At 36.5% G+C, this 16,361-nt stretch overlaps 1 protein-coding gene across 4 annotated transcripts in view; it reads right to left on the bottom strand.

Annotated features, from left to right (window-relative positions):
- Window positions 1–16,361, bottom strand: part of STXBP5L (syntaxin binding protein 5 like) — a 207,431-nt gene that overhangs the window by 117,258 nt on the left and 73,812 nt on the right. For all 4 annotated transcript variants that reach the window (XM_037387448.1, XM_037387449.1, XM_037387450.1 and 1 more), the window contains exons 3-4: window positions 14,256–14,337; window positions 12,529–12,629 (exon numbers count right to left, since the gene is read on the bottom strand). In XM_037387448.1, coding sequence (XP_037243345.1) covers window positions 12,529–12,629; window positions 14,256–14,337 — 183 coding nt within the window. The remainder of the gene's footprint in view (window positions 1–12,528; window positions 12,630–14,255; window positions 14,338–16,361) is intronic.

Raw genomic sequence — 16,361 nt, 5'->3', positions numbered from 1 at the left:
TCAAGCAAAGGATGTAAATCATGAGCTATCTGACCTCTGGAGGTATTTACTGTTCTCCCTGAACTACATATAAATTGGGAGCTCATCAGCTCGGTAAGACATGTACAAGACGTGGACAATATCAGCAATCCATGAAATCTGCTGTCCACGTCATGTGTTTGCAGCGGACGTCTGTGCAGCTCCCCAGACAGATGTGAGCCCTGGCTGTGCACAGTAATAATGTGTTCCCGTGCAACACGGGCTGTTTGAGCGATATACCACGAAGGCAGAAATCCAGGATGAACTCCATTATTAGTATTTCCAATGTTTAACTTAAACTTTTCATTTCATTTACTTGAAGTGTATGCGCACCTTCTAGGGCTGACCTAAGAGTACAGGAAATACTTTAAATTACTAACTGGCATGACTAAGAGTCAAATTAAATATATAGCAGTTCAATACATCTGGACAGTTTTTCCTTTCAGAGTCTTGGTGATACTGTATCATGACATGAAACCTTCTCCTATTCAAACTAGATCCTCCATGTATCCCACAAGCTCATTTCAAAAATCTGTAGTAGCTCCAGTAGATCCTAGCAGACAGCGGATGAACCAAACATACCTTTGAGACTGATTCTTGTGGTCCACCTGTTTTTTAAAAGTGTGATTTAGTTTTAATTTCAGTTAAGAAAAGTCACAGAATCATAGGATGTCTTACATGTGGAAGCTGGACCACTGACAATGACAGTGGCATACTCTCCCTGGCTAGATCTTTAGCATTACACAACAGTAATGCAGCGGATTCAACAGGTGTAATGTGCAGACTTGGACACAAGAAATTACAAGGAAAAGACAAGGAAATTAGATGGAAACTTGGTTCCCTTAATAAAAAGAGATGCTGGAAGAAATCAGCATACTTATCATTGGTTTCCAATTTGTTTCTGATGCCAACTCAAGGTCACTAGACAACAAAAATGAGAATAAAAGTTCCACAAAATCAGTGAAGTGAACAAATTAATGAAACAAGGTTGGCAAAAAGACTCTTGCTTTCATTTTTATGGGAACAACAATGTACGAGATTTTTCTTCTGTCTACTGGCTTGTGAAATCATTATTTCTTACCTGCAGTACTGCACTTGTTCTCCATTAGTTTCTTTGAAGGTTAAGTAAAAATGGAGCTATAATACCAAGCACAGTGACAGTGATGGGCAATACAGACTGGGACAAGAGCCACTGAGTTTCTCATCAATAAAAGAAAGCCAAAAAACAAAGGATGGAAGAGGGAGTTGATGTTCTCAAAAGAAGACATTTTTTATGATTTCTTCCATTGATTTTGTAGCAGCTGCACTAAAAAACCCAACACCTAAGGGTAGTTTCTCTCATCTTTTCACCCAGCACTGAAGCTGTAAGTCAAAAATGCAGGTTTTGCTTCCCAGTCTCATAGTTTAAAAAAAGTAACCTGGGACTTAGCTCGAAGATGAAAGGTTGAAACTTGTCTTTTGCTAAACAGCTTGACTTTACATAGCTGTTAGAAAAGTAAACTAAAGATATGCTATTATTTCATCCCCAGGTTCCTGCAACATACACAAATCTGTGTTTATCATACATTCTTAATATAATGAGATTAAAACCTATTTCATATCAATGTCAATCAAGATATTTTGAATTACTCTCTACCATCAGGGTAAGACTGAAATACTGGAATTGACTTCAAGTAGAAAGAATTGCATTTTTACATGTGTCTACTTTTTCTATGTATACACACTTTTTTTCTTAACAGCTTCCATCAATTAAAATCATGTAGACTTATTGGAGACCAGCTGTTCTTATTTGCTATGCTTCAGTAGACAGGGACTCTGTGATTAATGGTCCTTGTTTTTCTGCAATCTGTAGTCTCTCTTCCTGCTCATGTACTGTTTAATGAGATAATCTCAACACTGACATTAGGAGCTCTATTTCTGATTTACTGGAATAATGCCCAGAGTTTATAGTGACAGAAGGAAAAGTATCCTAAATCATTGCACTGGATCCTGCTTAAAGCTGACATGTGCCTGGGCACCAAATGGGTGGGGTGGTTTCCAAGAACCAAATGACTTACTGCAAAATGCAAAAAAAGAATGGGTTCATGTTCTTCACTGCTTTAATACATGACTGGACATCCAATGTTACAAAGGATGGATCTGAACAGGACTATGAAAGATATATCAAAACTCAAATTTAAAAAACTTCACAAAATAAAACAACAGAATTCCTGGTACACCACCATAACCGTAGCAAACTGAAAATTCCAACAGATAGACTGTTTATGCCATCTGAACTTGTTTAACTTCTAAAAGACACCTTTTTTTTTCGCTCTTGTCTAACATGACTATGTGTGATACGAAGTACATGATGTGTTTTCCTATTACAGTATTGGACTTCTCATTTGTTACGACTAAGGCCGCAAAACATGGTTGTTCAACACATGGCTGTGTGCCTATATTTAAATTTTGCTATGTGAAAACAACATACCACGTTACCCTATGTCTACTGACAAACACGGTTTATTTTCTTCAAAGCATCAGAAACAAGCAGTACACTGCTCAGAGTATGATCTAAAGTTTTGCAGCATATAGCAACTTTGTGTCTACTGCTAAAGGCCGAAGGATTTGTTTCTGAGGAAAGCCTAAGTTACTCAGACAATCAGAGGCGTCCAGGTGACATAAAAATTAAATAATTCAGAGTATGTTTTTCTTCCCTATTGTAAAAACAGAACTTCACAAAGATGTTTTGCAAAATGGACTTCTGAAGAGACAGCTTCTTTCTCATAGAAATAACAGAAGGGACTACAGCCAGAGTAACAGAGAGGAAGAAGTAAATTGGAAAAGACGGTTTGTCAGGCCAGAGGGCCCTCCAGTCCCCGTACTCTTGTTAAGTCCTCAAGTAATTGTGCTAGCTATGCCGCCTTCTCTAGCAGTTCTATGGGTCATGACAATTCCAGGTATGTGTGTGTGCGTGCACACATACACACATGCACACAGATATATATGTGCTTTCACACAAATACATATATGTAGAGCAAATTTATAGTTATTTCATTAGCTGTTACAAGTAAATTTCACTTTTCAAACATTTTTAACTGTGCTGTATTTATAGCCACAACATTTGGCCTACCACCAGCTAGAAACTGTGATTTTGGTGTTTCAGAGTTGAGAAAATTCTGGTTTAGAAGCCTTCACTTGATACACTTTCCACAGTCTCAGATTAAATCCCAAGACTATTTTATTTAGTTGCCAAAATATTTTATATAAAAAGCTCTAAATAAAGTAATGAGTCAAATGAACAGCTCAGGGGTAGACTGGGGGAAATCGAGCCTATCTGGTACAGTTTTAGCAATAGGGGGGAAGCAGAAGTGATCAGCTTTAAGTAATTTTTCAGGTTTTTTGGTCTTTGCGCTATTAAATACAGCTGTTATCCCTAAGAGTAATTTACTTATAGTGTATCAGCCATTGTCTGTTAAACTGCTTTTAATGCACCAGTGTGAGGAAAATGTGAATTGATTTGCAATTGATTGATAACCATGAAACAGAAAAACATTTGCCAAATTATTAATCATACTTTGTCACGTGTTTTCATAAGTCCCGGATACATGCTTTTAAAATGAAAATATATATGTAAATAATGTAACATGGTAACTGTATTTGCTGTTCTGAGACTTTTTCTGAGCAGTTACCAAAAATCAAATTACTATACACCGTGCTAATGTTATTATTGCATATTTTAAAGTCTCGTTATGGAAATGGAACCTTTATGTACAGAGCAGTGTAAAAATAGATGTTACATATCTTAAACAGCTCTACTTGCCTTCAGAGAAGTTGTTTAGCAAATAGGTATAAAAGCAGATACTGTGGCATAATGCACTTAAGGACATTTTTAGTTGAAATGCAGCTGAAAATAATAGTATGGGCAGAATCCTGGTGGACTAAAAATTACTTTGGGGAAAGCCTGTGAAAGTCACCATTAAAAAAAAAGAACAGAGAATCTCAAATTCAAGGCTGGATCTGGATATAAACAGAGATCTTTTCAATATTCTAGAATGACAAATATGACCAGGGCTTCTGTAATTTTAAAAGAGTTTATTGCATCATGTACAGATTAGAAAAGAAGCATTGCTAATAATTGTATAGCCTAGGTGTTCGTGGAAACAGCAACAGATTTCTTTAGTAAATAGTCAATGAATCAATAAAAGGCGTTGTTATTTTAGAGTAACATCTACCCTGGTGTAATTTAAGCATAGAGAAACCAAGCTAGTTTTAAACTATCCAGCTTAAGTTGTTGCAGCACTTTTTTTCTGCAGTGGCAGCAAATCAGCTTGCATTACAAATCCCACCCAAGAAGCTAAGTGTAAAAAAATTAAAGCTGAAGAAATAAAGTTAAGCCATATTGTCATCTATAATGTGACCATGATGTTATTACTACTTGCTCAAATATACTTAAAAATTTACACTAACCGAGGTTTGGCATTTCAAAAGGACAAATTTTGAAAAGTTGTAGTGAAATAGGAAAGGCAGGTTTACCAAAGGTAGGCTATTCCAGAATATTCCAATTGTAGGAAAACTAGCATGTCAAAATTAAATACAGCATTTATGAAAACTACTGTTTGTAATGTCTATTTTCCACTTAATTTTACTGAAAAAGAAAGTATTTTACTGGATATTTGAGGGATTCTCAAGTATTAGTTTTACAGCTGATCTTGTAATCTCATAGGATCTTGGTACTAATACTAATGAAACCTTTTAGGGACACATGATCAGAGAGGAAGGACAATCTGCACAAGTAGAGTACAAGAAATGGAGTGAAATTTAAAATGCAAAGGGCAAGGCCTAAAACTCCAAAGAATAATAAATTCTACTTTAGAGCTGGAACCCATGATACAGAAGCAATGGAAAAAGATAATTTCAATTTCAGTTGTCTCACTCTGCTTCCACTCCTGAAGGGCTGCACTGCAAAGCGGCGCATTCCCTGACAGCCAGCTATTCATCAGTGAAGGAGTGTAATGGGTGTATTAGTCAATCACAGCAAGACCACAAGCACTGATAAGATGAAGCCGCGTAAAAGGAAGATGTCATTATGGTATGCATCAGTAAACATTGCTGGGGAGATTACAAAAGAAAACGGTAACGTCAATGACCGAGCGCAGCACAGATGGGACCCTATCCAGAATATGTTTCCTTGTCTAATAATCAGCTCAGAGAGAACAGATACAAGAAGAAAGCTAGAGAAAAGAAAAGGGAACGAAGACACAAATGTATAAAGGAAAACACAGAATCTTGATTTTTGTAGTGGAAAAAATAAAGAAAAAAGCAGGTTGTGAATGGATATGAATGAGTTTTTTAACTGCAAAGGAGAGACAAAATCTTTAAAATACATGATATTGTGGGTACCAGGATATCATAATAAATGGGAATAAAAGAGCCATAAAAATAAAGTTAAGTCTTGAAGCTGGAAGGTTTCTTGCCATCAGAAAGACGAAATTAGCATGGAACAATTTTCCCAATTAGGAGGAGGAGTGGGCTTAAGCTTGAATAGTTACATAAGAGTGCCATGATCCTGACCGGGAGGCTGCCACATGTGGAGGAGCCCGTGACCCACACAGCGGCTAACCCAAGCCGGCACAAGCCTGTGCCTCGTGTGGCTGGGCTGCATGTCCAGCGTGGCCTCCAGGCTGGGCGTGTGGCACCAGCCGCACGATAAACACAGCCAACTTGTGACAGAGGAGCCTGCAGGCAGCTCCCGCTGGGCAACGGCACCACCTCTCTGGCCTTGCCTTTACCTAAAAGTCTGGAAGGAAGTTTTAGTGTGAACAGCCTTTCTGTTTGATAGCAGAAATAATGAAAACAGTTGTTTTCTTATAGGAAAATCCTATAGTAACTTCCACGACCAAAATGGGGTAGCCCTATTGATGGATGGGGTCTGCGCAGCCTGATGACGGGGGGTTGGTTTGATGATGCACAACTTGGGGTTCCCAGCATCTACAGGGATGCAAGATTATCTACACTATTCCCTCATTCTTTATAGGGCTAGCTCTAATAAAAAGCATTTGGAACGATAACTTACAGAGTCTGAGTGCCTTTACTACTGGCATCATAAGGGACCAGCATCTCTTGATTCAAAACATAGTCGGCTTGCTCATCGTATAAAAGGAGGTATATGAGTTGTCTGGTTTGTCAGGGAACGAGACTGAGGAGGTCCCTTAGCTCGAATCCACCAGAAGGCCCACAGATTTAAGATCTATTGAAAAGAAGATCTCAGGGATCACGTGAATTTTCATCCTACTTTAGTGGAATTGCATAATCTCATAAATCTATCCAATCAAAACTGCTGATTCTTGGTATCAACAAGCTAATTAGCTTTGTATTTTTCCTCTTTTTTTATTATTTAGCTAATGCTTGTTGAAGAAAAAAATGAAAATTATGACCAAGACATTCATCATTTCAACTAGGTTGCATACCACCTTTCCAGGATAAGCTTATGGCTCTCATTCATCCTACAGGTCAAGTGTACTATGAAACTTTCCATAACATGATGTGAGACCTGGAAAAAGAATGTAATAATTTAATTTTTTAATTATTTTTTTTTTAACAGACAAGGCAGAGGTGTGTGGTAACTACATGAACGTGATTTGGGTCAGTCCCACCGAAGAAACTTTGTATCCAGTCCTTTGTCTTTCTGAGGATACATTTGACAAAATTCACTTTCCTGCCCTCCGGTACTAAGGCGCAGCCCTATAGATCAGAGGTGTTCTTTATGAGCTTCAGGAATCTTTCCAAGCTCAATAACTCCATGTAAACAACATTAACTGTTTATTAAATTTCCTGAGCATCGTTCTTTCAGAAGTGATAAACTCTGATGCAAGACCATGCCACACATACTCAGTATTTATCTTACGTGTTTGAAATCTGTGCTATCTTCACACTTGGCAGTACACACACTTCACAACACACACATAAAAATCCTGCACAAGATTTTTGTTGTGCAAAAATACTGCACAAGAAAGTTTTGTTAAAACTTCATCAAGATGTCGACGTGAACACCATTCAACAGCAGGGCTTGTTTTGCTTTCCTCATTCTTTTCCATAACAATCAACCTGAGAAAATTTAAATCCTTCCCATAAACCATGGCAGGATTGTATGGTGAAATACTGCTTTATATTTGAATTCTGTGGTTCTTTGGAATAGCTAAATGCTGCGCCACACCATTTAATCAGGATCTAGTTTATGGTATAGCATGGCTGTGCAAGTGCACTGAACCTATCAACTACTTTCATGCTTGATGACAGATCTCTGACTAATTTGAAAGTACATAAACAAAACAGAGTTTGCAGTTATACAATATTAACCAGGAGGCTCATTTATGAGCAGGCAAGCTATCACAGGAATTCAGTTCCCTGAACAGTCAATGAGACAGATAATCTAAATTTAGTAACTCACAAGTCCCTAACACACAAGTAAACAGATGCAGGTACTGCTGAGACTGCACAGCCCGTCACCAGTATTCATTCAATAGCCTCTTGGTGCCGTTTTGGTAAGGTGAAGTCTTAACAACACAGACCTGCAAAGATACAGCAAGACAGACAGACAAAGATGCAGCTACTCTCAGGACAGAATATAGACCAACACACAAAAGTAAAGTCATCAGATCCAAAAATACCTATTTTTTTTCTCTGCTTCCAAGCATTGCTGTAATACTCTCAGTCATCTTGTCTAAATACTGCAAAATCTCAGATGTAAGAGTCAAGGCTCCTCTTCCTCTGTGCCAACATACCCAACACTGAAGAAAGCGTTACGTATCAGAGCCAGTTATACAGATTTTGTCACCTGGTGATTCCCCTGCAGAAGGGCACGTGGTACTGTCATGGCAGTGGTGCACAGTGCATGCAGGTGGATTTAAAGACTCAACAGAACTTGTACATTGTGTTCACATGTGCCGAGTATGTCAGTTGTAGCGCTGTTGGCTCACTTGTGACATGCCAGTGAGCCTTGGCTGAAAGAAGAGGAGGGCTATGCCCCATGTCACTCAACACAACCAACCTAGCTCACCTTCAGAACGACAGGAGATGAATGTGCTCACACGTGAAACTAGTGCATGCAGGGCTAAAGGACCTGGACTCCACACTGTAATCCTTGCTGGTTTTTCCTATCCCAGTTGCATCAATCTTAAATGGGAAAACTATTTAAAATGTTGTATATTTAAAGCTATACTTGCTGAAGTCTGCTCTGACTACATTGAAATTATTAAGGCCTGTAATAGTTTCCAGTAGCTTAGCTTCATCCTAATGTTCTCTGCAGCAGATAAAGACGGTGTCTTGTTCCAGAAGCTGAGTTACTAATTTTGGTAAAACGTCTACTGAAGGTGAATCTGGCATCTCCTATGACATCAAAGAAGGAAAAGCAGGGACTAACATAAGGAATATCACCATAACGTTAATCTTCAATAGTACTGAAGAGACTCTGATGGAGTATTTGCAGAGGTTAAAAAGTTTTACCTGTCCAACCTACTTGCAAATGGAACAGCAAATGATATGTTATCAACCATATGCTACTGTTAAACGTCTTATAAGTAGCTGTGTTACCGTTACAGCTCTTGGTATGGGGCCAAGCACTGAAACACATTGCTTACATTTATATTTATATTTTCTTGAAGGTTCTTACTGCATTGTATTACATTCCAATTATAGCAATAGAAATTTAAGGTGATAACCTTATATTTTATACAAGGCAAAACCATGTAATTTGCTAAAAAGTCCAGAGCATTACACTGTAGAACAAAATATCAGTTTGCCATTATTTCTCATTCCCAGTGTTCCTTCTACACTTGCTCCAAAGAGACAGTAAAGGAGCACTGCATTATCAGAGTTGATATTGCTAATGTTGCATCATCATTAGTTTAACAACAGGTCAGAAGAAGAAAAGAATAAATCTGGAGAGGTTGCAAACTATGACTTAACAGCTACAAAAGTGCATTTTGTACGTGAATTATTATTCATAAACCATTCAGTGTCTTAATGCTGAATGCTACACGGTGAGTGAAAGATAACCAGTGTGCTGCACTTAAGAGATCTTTGTTCTTTTCATCTATGTTGTTAACAATATCTGAAGAAAAGAACAAACATATTTTTACTTTTGTGAGAGGGAAAGGGGGAATACATATATGTATACACTTGGGGAAATTTGACTCAAGTAGTTGCACAAGCATATACAGAAACACTGCTAAGGGCAAATTTTAGTCCATTATACTGCAATCTTAAATGTCAAGAAACAGAAGCAAATTCCAAATTAAACAGTTAACATGAAGACTGGTGCACTGAGTAACAGCCAAAGACTTAAGTAACATTCATCCATCTAACACAATCTAACAGCTGTAAGGTTCATGCATCAAATATTTTAAAAACTCACAATAAACTGATTCTACATGAAAGCTAATTAATTGAAGACAAATTAATCAAGAATGTGGACTAATACAATTACCTTCCTCATCACAAGCAGATAAAATATTAAAATTTTAAGTTGCATTATATTGCATCACTTCACGAAGTAAATCTGCCAGGTTGTTTTTTGTTTTTTTTTTAATAAAAATCTAAACCAAACAGCATATCAAGGAGACAAACATATTGTATGAATAAAATTACAATTTTTATAAATTCTCAAGAGAGACATGCAAACAGGAAAACATGAAGCCACCACATGCTCCATTTTCATAGGTAAAATACATCTGCATAATTATGTTTTGCTACATAAAAGCTGCTTTTTATAATAATTAAAATGAAGTTTAAATGGTGTTCTTATAAGAACTAGGCTTTGACTATGTAAACACTTCCCTATATGGCCTTTTCCAATACCTTCCTGTTTTCTGAAAGCACACTAAAACCTATTCTCTGTCAACAAACATTTCTCCTCACTTAAGAAACACCAAGGCTAGCTCATTCATTGGGTCAGAAACTTAAAATAAGACAAAAGAATCTTTCTCTCTTCAGTATGAATCTTGCCTTCCCTTAACCTCCCCCTGCAAGAGGAGAGGAGAGGACGAAAATAATTTTTTTCAACTGTTCCAACAGTGAAGACACCATTAATTTTTGGAAGACAGACCTCTGAATTTCTTGAAGAAAATCAATTTTGATCTTATTGCTTTATCAGCCTCCCAAATTCCCCCTACATCCATTTTGCCACAAATTTCTTATAGCTAAGGCAACCGTTATTTGCTGTTTCTCTGAACATCATGTAATCGATAACTTTTACGCTTTAATACAATAAATATATTCAGAAAAAAAGAAAAGGAAGCAGTCTTCTAGACTTAACTCTGTTGGGCATACGTATACAAAAATATTCCAAATTAATGAGAGGGTTAATTAGGGTTTTAGCCTTACATTTTTGTTAGTTGCCCAGAGGTTTATGTTGAGTTTTACATAATAAATGTGTAATCAAACTTAAAAAATCGAAAGTTAGACGATTTGAAATTAATAGATACGTATTTTAAAAGAAAATACAATAAAAATGAGGAGATTTCATTCTGGAGCCAAGTGCGTGAATACAAAACCCCCAAAACTACAGGCAGTGCTAGAGAATGCTGAGAAGAAAAGAACTGCCTATAAAGTTATTTCTTCGTACTTACTGAAAATTCTTTTTAAATTTAAAACTGGACTTACTTTTTGGACAATATTATATACCAGTGTTATCAGGATATTTGCCTCATAGCCTTTGATGTGTGAATAAAAAATATTTAAATGGCAGTGATTGTACCAGTTACTTAAAATATATATAAAACAGCTAACAGTTGGGGCTTTTTTATTCCCAACTTACTAGACTTTGATAAAAGGCAGTACAGCTAGCTATGCATTTATAACAAATAATTACAACCTCAGACCCTATTTAAACCTCAGTTCAAAAATGCCATTACACAAAATGCGATTTATGCAGTTTTCCAGTATCCCAAATAACTTCCTTCCAAACATTTTGCCCAATGTTTTAGGCTGGCAGAAACCAAAGAAAATTTAGGTAAAGGTAATGACAATTATTTACTCTTAGGAAAGCCTAAATGTGTGTGAGCTTATTTTATCAAGAAATTCTCATAAAATTCTGACCAAGATGCCACACTAGTGTCTCTGAAGAGAAGTGAGAGGCAAACAGGTGAACAGACACTGCACTCTTCTAAGTATTGATTCCTTAGGTTGCGTGGAAGGTTGCTGGCTGGGAGAGCTAGATCATGATGTACTGGAATAACGTCTACAATATTTAGATTTATCAATGACAAATTGTGGATAAGGTACCTACCTGATAAGAATACCAAGCTTCAAATATTTCAACATATGTAAAATGATGATTTTCTGTCCAGAAGCAGTTAGAAAATGCACATATACTTTTTCATTTTATCTCATGCTGTCCCAAACCACTTGATATACTTTTGCTCTGGGGTATAAACTCTTTGGAATCAGGATGTATATTTTCTAAGTTATTATGTAGTACTTCCCACAACAAAACTTGCAACTTGGTGACATTTAAGCACAAACATAATACGTATCTGAATAACAAACAACAAAGAAAAAGTCTGTTTCCATAATAATTTTCAGATTTGCTGCAGCTGAAGCTTTGCTGAGCTTGTTTACTTGTTTACTTCACTTTATTGGTAAAGTACTAATACCTTTCACCACTGCACAAGCAAATATATAAATATCTAAAAGAAGTTGCTGCACCTTAATAAACACTGAATATATATACTAAGAGAATTACACAGTATTACTTAAATTTCCAGTCAAAACCATACTATGTATTAATTCTATGTTTTAATTTTTTTTAAAGAATCCATCCCAAAGATGACGTACAGAATAACTGTATTGCTCAAGGATTCACAAAAAAACAACTGCTGCATTTATGCACTGAATCTTGGTCTTCTGACTACTGACCTAATTCCTTAATAGAAACACAGAACTTGTTCTTACTATTAATAAAAACGTAGCATTCAAGCACCATAATATTGCATCAGTTTTTACTTGGGTGACTAAATACAGATTAAGGTGCTCACCTTCTGTTTGAGTTTGAAAATTACAACCACATTTACCACTGTTCCCCAAATTCACAATTCATTTATGCTAAACTTCCAGTATTTTACAAATATAGAATCCTTTCAAGATAAAGAAAATTATTTCCCTGATCCAGCCAGCTGAGGTACTGAACTGGCTGGTACTGAACAACAGATCAGTCAAAAGGATCACAGTGCTTGTGTCTGGTCTGACAAAAACAAACACACAACTGTTCACACCAGTTCATGTAAACAGAAGGTAAAATGAAAAACATTTTGACAAAAAGCAGGCAAAATTTTTCAAGTTCTGAGAAGGCTGCAGAAAGAGAAAGTGAAGGGTTTTTTTCAATGGGAACAAGACTCGAGGAGTGGAAGAAAAAATTTCAAGACAAAACTATCCACCTTCAGAAAGGCCAACCAATAAGCATGTATTATTAGAAATCCAGAAAGAACATTTGTGGTTTTAAAAAATGAAATATTTACTGTTATATAGTCTTACCTTTCTCTGTTAAATTTCAGAGAATGTAGGATGGCTGGTCGTTTCTGTCGAAGATTCCACAAATGAAGTGCATCATCTGCACTTGCACTGACCAAAGCACCCTAGAGCAGACAAAAAAGAGCACAGCATATTACTCTTCTGCAGATTCTGTCTTATTCTTAAGTGATCTTCACTGTTAATGTTCTACATGTAGAAAACGACACAGATTATAAAAAATAGTTGCTTTTTTTTCTAGGAAAAAAAAATCATAAATAGTAGTCAATTTGAATTGATCTGGTAAATGTAAATAGTTTAAATTAGTACAAGATCAGCCAAAGTTAAATTAAAACTCCATCAATTTAAAATGCAAATTAAAAGTTCTGTATTAAGGTCACATGTAAACTTCTATGTATTTCCACATAAACATAGAGATGTATGAAACCGAGAACAGACAACACTTAAAAATGTGAGTGTTAAGGACATAACTAAAGGAAAAAGGGATCAGTGTATTACTGTGGCAGAGAGGCAGTAGATGTTGGCCAAAGAGAAAGCAATACTTTCTTCTGGGGAAAGGTGAGAACTTAACTGAAAAGATCAGTTCATACCACCTATGACTGATCAATAAACTTCTCTTTTTGCATCTTGGATTTCCTTCCTAATCCTAGCAACTGTTCTTCAATGTTGACATATGCAAATGAAATTAATGAAGGTGAGACTTCTCTAATACAGTATAATTCGTGGTTTCATTTTCATCTCCCAAATAGTTTAAAACAATGACAGAGAGAACGCCCACCTCAGAAATCAATCTAATCCTATGTATTAGGGGTTCTGCTGGTCACCTAATGAAAAGAAAGAACACTGATACAAACCTTGCCCTCCCTGTTTTCATCCCTGCCTTCCTCTAAAGAATTCTACTGGATTAACTGTTTCTGAGGTTTCAGTTCTCCCTCCTCAGTTTCTGTGGTTTAGGTACTTTCTCCAAACAGGTGTAGAAAGAATAAATATTTCTCAGGTTTAAAACCCCCACAAAACTAAAAAGTCTTTCCTTGAGAAACTCCAAGATCTCCAGGCTTAGAAAGAGGACTTGAAACTGTCTGAAGTGTTCCCTTCTAATAAAATTAAACTATGAGTAGTTTATAATTTGGCCAGGTTATGAGGTTCTGGGAAAAACCCAGATTATAATGCTCCAGGAAGTTTTCTTGCCTATTACCACTCCAGACATCTTCTGCACAGAGCAAGCTATAAACTGTCACTGTTTCTTCATGTCATCTAAACTTGATTTTGACAAACTATTTGCGAAGACTGAGCTGCTGGTTTGATTGATGATCCCTGCAGTTGCTTTTCCTTGCTTCAAGTAGTAGCATATCCCCAACTATTGACTTTTCAGCCAATAACCATCACTATATTTCCATAGAAAGTTTTAGCTCATTTATTAATTTCTATTTGACATGGGACTGTGCAACATGTTTAGTAATTTAATGGATTTTACATCTGTCTTCAAACATTAATATATTGACTGCCTTTTATTCAGTACTCTATACTGATGTACATGAAAGTAATACTTTTCCCTGTGTGCAGTCCCGTAAATAATTTTCTAAAAGGCTGTAGGGTAAACGTCCTCTGGATGTATGCCACTTACTTGTGGGCACAATTTGTCAATGTGTAAAGTTATATCACTCAATTACAATACATGAATCGACTTATTCAACTAAATCTGTGCAGAAGAATCTGAGTACATATGTCCTTACCTCATTGATTAAGAACTGGAGCTGCAGAACCGCAGCACCACTTTCATGTTGGCAGTAGCAATCAACACCAGGCCTGCCCAATCTGTTGCCATCAAAGTCAAGGATTCTAACATTCCCATTATCACCAGAAGCAAAGAGAAAAAAACCCTCAACAAACTACCAATTAAACTATAATTAACCTTTAATTAACCTCAATTCTTCCTGCTTTCTGTAAAACAAAAGAATTCATGCTGACTTTCCACTGTTCTAATTAAAGTACCCACATCATCAGGCTGAAACACATGCAGTTGGGAGTGATCTGTTCTTGCCTGGTTTTTTGCCTGCAAAATAAAGTACATGAATTAACACAAAAAATTCAGCAGTATGCAAGTTAAATTTCTTTTAACACATTATTAGTTCATATAACACATTAATGTATCTTGGTAAGTACAAAATTTAGATTTTTGTACTTATCAAGATATTATAAAATTAATAATTTAGTACCATGGTCTGTAACAGTTCTGTAGCAGACTTTCTTTTTTAAATCTGAGAAAATGCTTTTTAGAGTGAGTCATTTCACACTTACATAAAAGCTCACATGTAACCATTGCTCTCTGTCTCATCAACACCAGTACAATGCAGTGCCATGCAGAATTACCCAAGTCTAACTACATTCCCTAGTCCAATCCCCAGTCCCAGCGAAACCAGTCAGACTGCTTCTGGCAACCCAGCTAGTTCACTCGGAATCAGCATCGACACTGTTTTGCAGCAATAGCTTGCTGTCCAGATATATCACGAATGTACCTTTCCACCTGTTCTCCTTGGGTCTTTTTCTCTGCATGCTAAATTGCCATCTCCTTAACTTAGGTGATGGCCTTTCCCATCTGAGTCACAGACTTTAACAAGAAACTGCTGTTCCAGAAAATTACCAAAGATAAAAAGTAAACCAAAAGAAGAGAATAATATGAAATATATTATTAACAGCCATGTTGTATGAAACAGGTGAAACACCTTCATATGTATTCAAAACATCAAGATTACAATCAGAAACAAGATTTTACAACATAAAGCCCTACTGCTTATTATATATGACTATATTAGAACGTTGTAAACTCCTGAAAAAAAATGCCAATTGTCCACAAACACTGCAGGTAAATGTCAGGCTCTTCCCCTTTCACAGGTGACAAGACTTGCAGTAAACAATTCCAAAATAGGCCTCAGGGAAGTAAAGTCCATAGATAGAATATTCGAGGGTTAAAACTTTAAAGACCTTGAACTCAATCTCTACTCCCGATTTTGCCAACTGGTCCACGAAACAACCTTAGGGGAAAAAAAAATAGAAGTATCTTTTCCTCCCTGTGCCTTCATTTCCCTATTTTTAAGCTGGAGATAGTGTTTTACAGAAGAATACAGTATCTCCCTTGACAGTAATCTCAGTGTACTGGTATCTACAGATGAAAAGCCACGTATAAACCACCATGACTACATTATAGGACAGCAAGGTAGAGAAAAAAAATGGAGTAACACTATCTGCCACTTGTTGCCAGACTGTAGTCCTGACTACTATCACAACCGATAATACAACAAAAAACCTGTGCATCATTTAAACAACCTATTTAAAATACGCAATAAAGATATATGGTAGGATAATTTTTAAGAGCTGATGATAATCTTTTGGTACATTTTGAATGACTGCTCTCTGGTACTCTTTTTGAATATTGTTCCCCACTGCTTGTTTTAAGGTAAGGGGAAACAAAGTGAGCGCCAAAACCAACCCACCCACCTACTGGGGATTTCAAACTGAGTGGAAGTTTTAACAGATAAGTGCTTTCCCTTTAACTTGAGCTTTATAGTCAGTATAAATCCCTGGCACTAGCTAATGATTGTCCTTAGTGAAAATTACACTAGCATTGCCCTGATTAAGCAGGTGTCACCCTTCAGCATCAATATCATGCTAAGTCAGTTTTCTAGGAAACATCCTAACAAAGTAGATGATTTAATTCAGCATATCCCAAACAAACAAAGCACTCTCCAATAATTCACATTTATCTGCATAAGTGTTCACCCTGAAATACTTCACAAATTACTAAAATAAGAGAGAAATTGTGCCGTCTGCTTCAGTCTGGC

The sequence above is a fragment of the Falco rusticolus genome, chromosome 5, assembly GCF_015220075.1.
Source record: "Falco rusticolus isolate bFalRus1 chromosome 5, bFalRus1.pri, whole genome shotgun sequence".
NCBI classification, from domain to species: Eukaryota; Metazoa; Chordata; class Aves; order Falconiformes; family Falconidae; genus Falco; species Falco rusticolus.
The sequence above is the reverse complement of the archived record's forward strand: the minus strand, read 5'-3'. Positions and strand labels throughout refer to the sequence as shown.